We start from the raw sequence: 7,079 nt of genomic DNA on the forward strand, positions 1-7,079 counted from the left end.
CTTGCAGACATGAGTTTCTCATGGCAATGAGATTTTTATGACATATGTGCCAGATTAGTATGCAGGTCCTTACAATCATGGAACAACCAATTGTATTATACAGTTAGCCTTTGCCTGGCTTAACAGATTCCAGGTGATCAGCATATTCCAGTGTTCTCAGTCTTTTCCACACCGTGATTCCAGTTACAAGAAAAACAGACTGCAGAAAGACAAGAATCCAGCAAGGAGAATATGTTACTGACCCTCTCTCAGACAGACAGTGGTTTTGTTATGAGTTATATCTAGTATTTGCTTCATTTGCTTGATTCTTTCACTGTGCAAGACACACAGTAAGAATAAGAAACAAAAGAGGAAAATAAAGTTAATAATCTTTCTTTGGTAGGTGTAATAACTCTTTTAAAGAGGAGAAGAAAGTCAATCCCAATGTAAAAATATACAACACTACTTCTGTTTCCAAGAGGCAGGTATCAGCTTCCATCTTTATAATGTACTATTGCTTGTTCCTCTTCATTGTTGAGGAGCTAGCTTTAGGAAGATTAATTTCATGAAAGAAAGCTGGTGACAAAGCCCAGGTGTATGGTCCAAATGTGTACGTATAAATGGTCCTGTCTTGGCTGCATACAATGGGATTATGAAAATGGAGTGCAGAATGCTTTCTACTGAGTGTCTCTGAGTGACCTAACGACATAAATCTAAGCAGTATGTCCTGAGAAATGATAGAAGACTCCAGCTGTTGTTCAGTAGTGTCTGATCTTTTCAGTGTTATAAAACTAAGTTTATTTCAAAGATGAAGCGTCTTGATCGTCCCAGGGAAAATTCTCACCAGTTCTTTACTTCCCATATATATCTTAGTAAGGGGAGTCTTTGCAAGCACTGTCAGCCTGCCGGAGCCTGGTGCACCCTATTTGCAGTCAGTTAGCACAAGTAAGGAGAAGTAGTGGATTGTGTCATGAGCTTTCTAGTTTGTGCTGCGTCATCTAGTTGTGGATGTTTGGCAATACTTTCAGTGACAATCTGTTGAGCCGAAACTGTGTCAAAGCATAAAGAAGCAGGGATTACGTTAGAGGGTTGTTACGTGGGTGTAGAAAGGAGATAGTTACTTGATGGTCGTGGTTTTTTAATACAGGTTCTTTGAGACCTAGCTAGAGTTTTTCAAATTAGGCTCAGTGTAGTAGCCAAACCTATTCTCTGTTGTGTTGCAGCAGGTGGCCCACCAGGGACAACTAAGCAGCTGTGGTTTTGAAGGGTATAATAAACTGTTCAGTCTTTCCTGAAGCTGTAGAAAAGGTTACCTATCACTTTCCTGTAGCAGTAAAGCCAATTAGAGCATGTGCTTAAGAAAACTGCAAGCTCTGTAAATGTATTTGCAATCCCACATCGAGTGGATGCTTTCAGAAATTTTACCCTTGAGAGATTTGATGACATTGACCTAATATGTAAAGCTTTCTTGGATGCCAATTTCTACTGTTTGCTCATTCATTATGGTTTTGCAGAGATTGGCGTAGAGGAGAAGCAAGAGATGATGAAAGACCTTTCCGACGAGGGGATGATCTGCCCCGACGAGGGGATGATCTGCCCCGACGAGGGGATGATCTGCCCCGACGAGGTGCTGCTGAAGAAAAGGAGCGTCCTTCTTTGGAGTCAGCTGAGGACAGGCCACCTAGGCGTGAAGGGGAAGAGGACAGGCCACCTAGACGTGAAGGGGAAGAGGACAGGCCGCTCAGGCGTGGTTTGGATGAAGACAGGCCGCTCAGGCGTGGTTTGGATGAAGACAGGCCGCTCAGGCGTGGTTTGGATGAAGACAGGCCGCTCAGGCGTGGTTTGGATGAAGACAGGCCGCTCAGGCGTGGTTTGGATGAAGACAGGCCGCTCAGGCGTGGTTTGGATGATGATAGAGGGAGCTGGCGGGCTGCAGATGAAGACAGGCCACCGAGGCGCGGCTTGGATGATGACAGGCCACCGAGGCGCAGCTTGGATGACGACAGGGGCAGTTGGCGTGCAGCAGATGACGACAGAGGACCCAGACGTGGCCTGGATGATGACAGGCCACCCAGGCGGGCTTTGGATGATGACAGGCCACCCAGGCGTGGGCTGGATGACGACAGGGGCAGCTGGCGTGCAGCAGATGACGACAGGGGTCCCAGGCGCGGGATGGATGACGACAGGGGTCCCAGGCGCGGGATGGATGACGACAGGGGGCCATGGCGTAACACAGATGATGACAGGCTCTCCAGAAGAGATGATGACAGGGGTCCATGGCGTAGTGGGGATGATTCAAGACCAGGTCCTTGGAGACCATTTGGTAAACCAGGTAAATATAATAATAGTCCTACCTCCAAAGCATATGTAAACCTAGTGGATAATGGTTTTGATGTACTTGGTGCCAGAGACGGGAGAATAAACGCTCTGAAAATGTCTGGATTAATTTGGCTAATGTGTAGCCTTCTTTACATAGTGTAATGAATCCTTTTCATTTGGCTGAATTAAAAAAAACCTGAAATGCAGCAGTGTCTCTTGGTTTCCTAGAAGATATCTAGAGGTCACACAGTAACGCTGGGAAACATACTTATCTGGTGTGCAGAACCAAAATATACAAGTTTAATGACCTGATGAGAGGGAGACCTTTCTACTAGACAGGCGCATCTTAGTTTCTTTCCCTGTTTCTTCTACTTTTAAAAATATATCTGAAATTAACCACCTCCTAAGCAGGATTTCAGATAAGTCACTCAAGTGGCTGGTTTTGATCAGCTTTTTAATTTTTGTGTACAAAAATATTCCTGTTTTTACCATTTTTCTTTATTGTTTTGGGGTATACCTTTCCTGAAAGTCCTGCTTTGAGCAGGAGTTTGGACTCAAACATGAACTGTCCTATGATCCTATTCCTATATAGTTTATTTGAGGTCCTACAAAGTCTTGTCGATGGTGATTACTACAACTGTTCCTGATTCTTTTCAGAACTGTTAATGATGTTTAAATATTTTTCCTTTGTCTTTTTTGTTTAGTTTTACATATTTACATTTACCACATAAGCTACAGAAAGTAGACAGTAAATACGTAAATCTCAGTACTCGAATAGCTTTCTCCTCTGGCCTATTTAAAACAATGGCTGTATAATAGAGAAATTCCATTCTTAAGTGTCTGTAAGTTAAGATTATCACAGGACGCAGGATGTATTTTGTAAGTAGACGGTAACTGACAGTCACACTTTAAAGCAGTGCTTTAAAAAGCAGTAAGTTCTTATGAACTTGTTTGCCTAAAATTTTCTCTCTTGTAGATTTTTCAGAGGAATCTGCTGTCTAAGCTTATTTATTTCTTCCTCTATTTATTTATTTCTTCCTTTGCTTATTTTGCACAAAATCTTTGAGGAGCATGGTATTTTTCTGACTGAAATATACAGGGGTATAATCAGCTCTCTGCTGAACTGTTACAAGAAGTCCTGATATATGAGGTATATGCTTCATATTAAGCAGTTTCTTGAGTTTCTGTTTCATCTGTGTGGCTCCTATTCAAATGTACGCATTTTTTGAAAAACTTGAGTAAGATCCTCAGAGTGAACAAAACTTGAAGAACAAGTTTCTGTGAGGGAAGTAAATGATTCTTTGTCTATATAGAGATCAGAATTCAGTCACAAGTTACTTTGTGTTTGTTGCTTATAGGGGGGTGGAGAGAACGAGAAAAGGCTCGTGAGGACAGCTGGGGCCCCCCTCGAGATTCCAGACCTCCAGGAGACCGTGAGTGGGATAGAGACAAAGATCGTGATGAAAATGAAAAAGACCGTGAATTTGACAGAGACCGGGATTTTGATAGAGATGATCGTTTCAGGCGTCCCAGGTTTGACTTTTCTGTTTAAATACGTGTGGAATATTTTTGTTTTAAAAAAAAAAAAAAAGAAAAGGACTACTCTGCTGTTTAAGAAAATAACCTGACGTCACCTAGTGAGAGGAACAGTGGTTGGTTGGTATGAAACTGAGCGCTTCTTTAAGGCAGTAAATGAATTGTAAAGTTTTGAGGGTTTTTTTGTTTGTTTTTAAGAAAATGTTAATTGTTTACAGAAGGAATCCCAGAATGTTTTACTCCTTTTACATATCTTTCAATCTTTTTGTTGTCAACAGAGTTTCATGTTAGGGTCTAGAAAAACACAAAGAGTTTTAGAAGTATAGCAGTGTATTAAATAGAGACCCAATGGGCCTGAAAATACCTGTGGCCTGATTTACTATCTCCTCTTACTGTAGCGGAGGTAAAATATTAACATTTAAACCTATCTAATGTTTCAAATGGCAAAAGGGATGATGCCGGCTGGAGAAGAGGACCAGCTGAGGAAACTTCTAGCTGGAGGGATTCAAGCCGTCGTGAAGAATGGGACAGAGGTGGTCGTGACATGAGAGATCGACGTATTGATGACAGAGATCCACCCCTCAGAAGGGGACCACCACTCAGATCTGACCGTGAAGAACGTATGTTTATTTCTCTGTTACTAGAAGCTTACCTTCACTGTAGGTCCTTCATGTTACTCTGACAGCAATAGGAGGTGTTGAAGTGGGAATAAGTTATATTCTCAACCAGCAAAGTAATATACAGAAGCTTTAATGTAAATAAGAACCTTTCCTTGAATCTTAACTTTTTTTTTATGGTACTCTTTACTATCATGGTAGCATTTCACATCTGCTGTAAGAATAATATTTTAAGTATGCAGTTTTCATAGTAACATTATGTTCAGGGTGAAGGAAATTCTTGTGCTTTAGCATCTTTTAGTTCTTCTTTAGTATCAAGATAGACATCCCAGAAAATCGCTTTTATCTTATTTCTTCACATTCTCAAAAATCTGAGAAAGTATTTGCAAACAGGGCCCTGTTGGTTCCACGCCATTACTGGTACTGATTAATAATCTATTTTAATTGTGTAAATTTAATAATACTGTATTCTAAAAATACATTAACAGAAAATGCATTTAGCCTGAAATACCACATGGTCCAATTATAATGAGTTCTCATGTTCAGAATCTCATTTTGTTTTAGTGTTAGCCCTGAGTATCAGCACTCCCTGAATACAGGTGCTGTCATGCAGTGATCTCGGTGAACAAACTGGAATAGAACTTCCAGCTGGATGACAATATGATTCTCAATGTGCAGATTTTTTTTTAAATGTATCAAGAACTGATTTGTTATTTGACTGTCTATTTTAAGTCTATTTTGGTATTTGATACAGCTTTGTTCATACATAACTAGGGTAAAATTCTTAACCTCCTTTTGATGGAAATGAACAATTCTTAGTATAGGTAAAAAGTTTCTGAATACTGTTATCAGTGGACTTGTATAATCCAGTGTCATTTCTGCTTTTGATTTCAGAAGGCTTGAACAGGAATTTGCTGTGTTTTAAGACACTGAACACCAAAAAATTTTATCCACAGTTGTTTAAAGTTAGGATTTCTCTATTTTCAGTCATTTCTAATGAGATGCATTCTGTGCTTTTTATAACTATGATATTAAAGTAAAATAAGAATAAATTTTTACATCATAACTCTGTACATCAATAGAACATTCTTACTGCTGTTATTGTATTTTAAAGATGACACTGTTGAGTTGCTCACAGTGATGCTGAATCTGAAAAGAGGTTTGAGGCTGAGTTGCTGTCCACTACTTCACTGTAAAATTAAACTGTGCCTTTGGTTGTCATCATCATGTTACCTGTTGGCAAGATAGAGAATTACTGAATCAGACTCAGTATTGGGCATGTTTGCTGCAACGGTTGCAAGCTGCAGGTGAAGGATGACAAACATTTTTAATGTCCTTCTGTATTTGTAGCAAGCTCATGGCGGCGTGCTGATGATAGGAGAGAAGAACACGGAGAAGAACGTGAACCAGTGCGCCGATCTGCTCCTGCTCCTGCTGCTCCTCCAGCTTCTGCTCCCCCACCAGTATCGAAAGAACGAGAAAAAGATGGGGAGAAGGAGAAGGCTTCCTGGAAGACAGAAAAGGAGCGTGAGTCTCTTCGCCGTACTAAAAACGAGACAGATGAAGAAGGATGGACCACTGTACGACGTTAAGTGAAAAATCAAAACAGAGTTTAACCAATGTTTTAGCTTTGATTTGAATCCACAGGTTATATTTGTGCTTATAAACATTCTCAATTGGAATTCTTTAACAAATATTTTGAGGTAACATGAAAGCATGAGCCTGAATTACTTACTCATATAGATTGATCATGCACAAAACTCACAGCAGAAGTTTGGAAATTGAATACCAGTTTTTGAAATTTCAAATATTGCTTATTTCATGGATCATTTGTTGCTAAAATAAAAAGAAGCAAGCCCAACAGCTGTCTTGAGTAATACTTCTATCTTACATTAAAACAAGCTGACCTTTTTGGTTTTAGTTCTTAATTTGGAATGGGGTGTTATCATCAAAGAACATGCATTTGAAAACACTTCTGTTCACACAGTGGTGAAATTACTGAAAAGCAGAGCTGGATCAATTTCCGTGATTAGCCGAAAAAAAGATACTAAGCCGTCTCTTATTTAGGTATTTTTGAGGGCAAGTGGTTTTGAGAGACATATTTTATCATTATCTAAATTCAGTAAGTTGTTTAAATTTGAATTAAATACAATAAACATTATGAGCATTAGCTACACTGGGATATTTTCTGTAGATTTACTTGAATACATACGCCTATGAAGCCGTCTTGCAGTCATTGTTCCAGTAATGTATACTGCTGCAGTGTACAACCACAAAACCGAAAGCTTTTATGATTCAGCATTTTGGTAAGCATATTGCTATGTGTTTTCTGTTGCCAACAGCACAGCTGCTTTTTCCATTACTGGATAATTCATGCCTTTCAAGGATTTATAAATATTGTCATATTTAAAATGTGTGGTTTTGAAGAAATTGTTGATTTCTTTCCCCCAATTCTTTGTCTTCAGGGTAAATTCTTTCCCTTTCCAAAAAAGTGGTTTGTAGTAATGGCTGCGTTGACTTCAATTTTGGGGTGCGGTAACAGTGATTAACTATCTGGTCATACTGAAGCCAACACAGAACTTGCTGCTGTGTGTTTCTTCAATGATAAATAAACAACTTCTGGAATTA

General features: G+C 39.6%; 1 protein-coding gene across 1 annotated transcript in view; it reads left to right on the forward strand.

The window, feature by feature from the left end:
• Positions 1-7,079, forward strand: part of EIF3A (eukaryotic translation initiation factor 3 subunit A) — a 37,033-nt gene extending 29,954 nt beyond the window's left edge. Inside the window, exons 19-22 of the mRNA XM_068951599.1 lie at positions 1,494-2,311; positions 3,657-3,831; positions 4,285-4,454; positions 5,802-7,079. Of these exons, the coding sequence (XP_068807700.1) occupies positions 1,494-2,311; positions 3,657-3,831; positions 4,285-4,454; positions 5,802-6,043 (1,405 nt within the window). The 3' untranslated portion in view covers positions 6,044-7,079. The remainder of the gene's footprint in view (positions 1-1,493; positions 2,312-3,656; positions 3,832-4,284; positions 4,455-5,801) is intronic.

This window comes from Struthio camelus, chromosome 7 (assembly GCF_040807025.1).
Source record: "Struthio camelus isolate bStrCam1 chromosome 7, bStrCam1.hap1, whole genome shotgun sequence".
NCBI classification, from domain to species: Eukaryota; Metazoa; Chordata; class Aves; order Struthioniformes; family Struthionidae; genus Struthio; species Struthio camelus.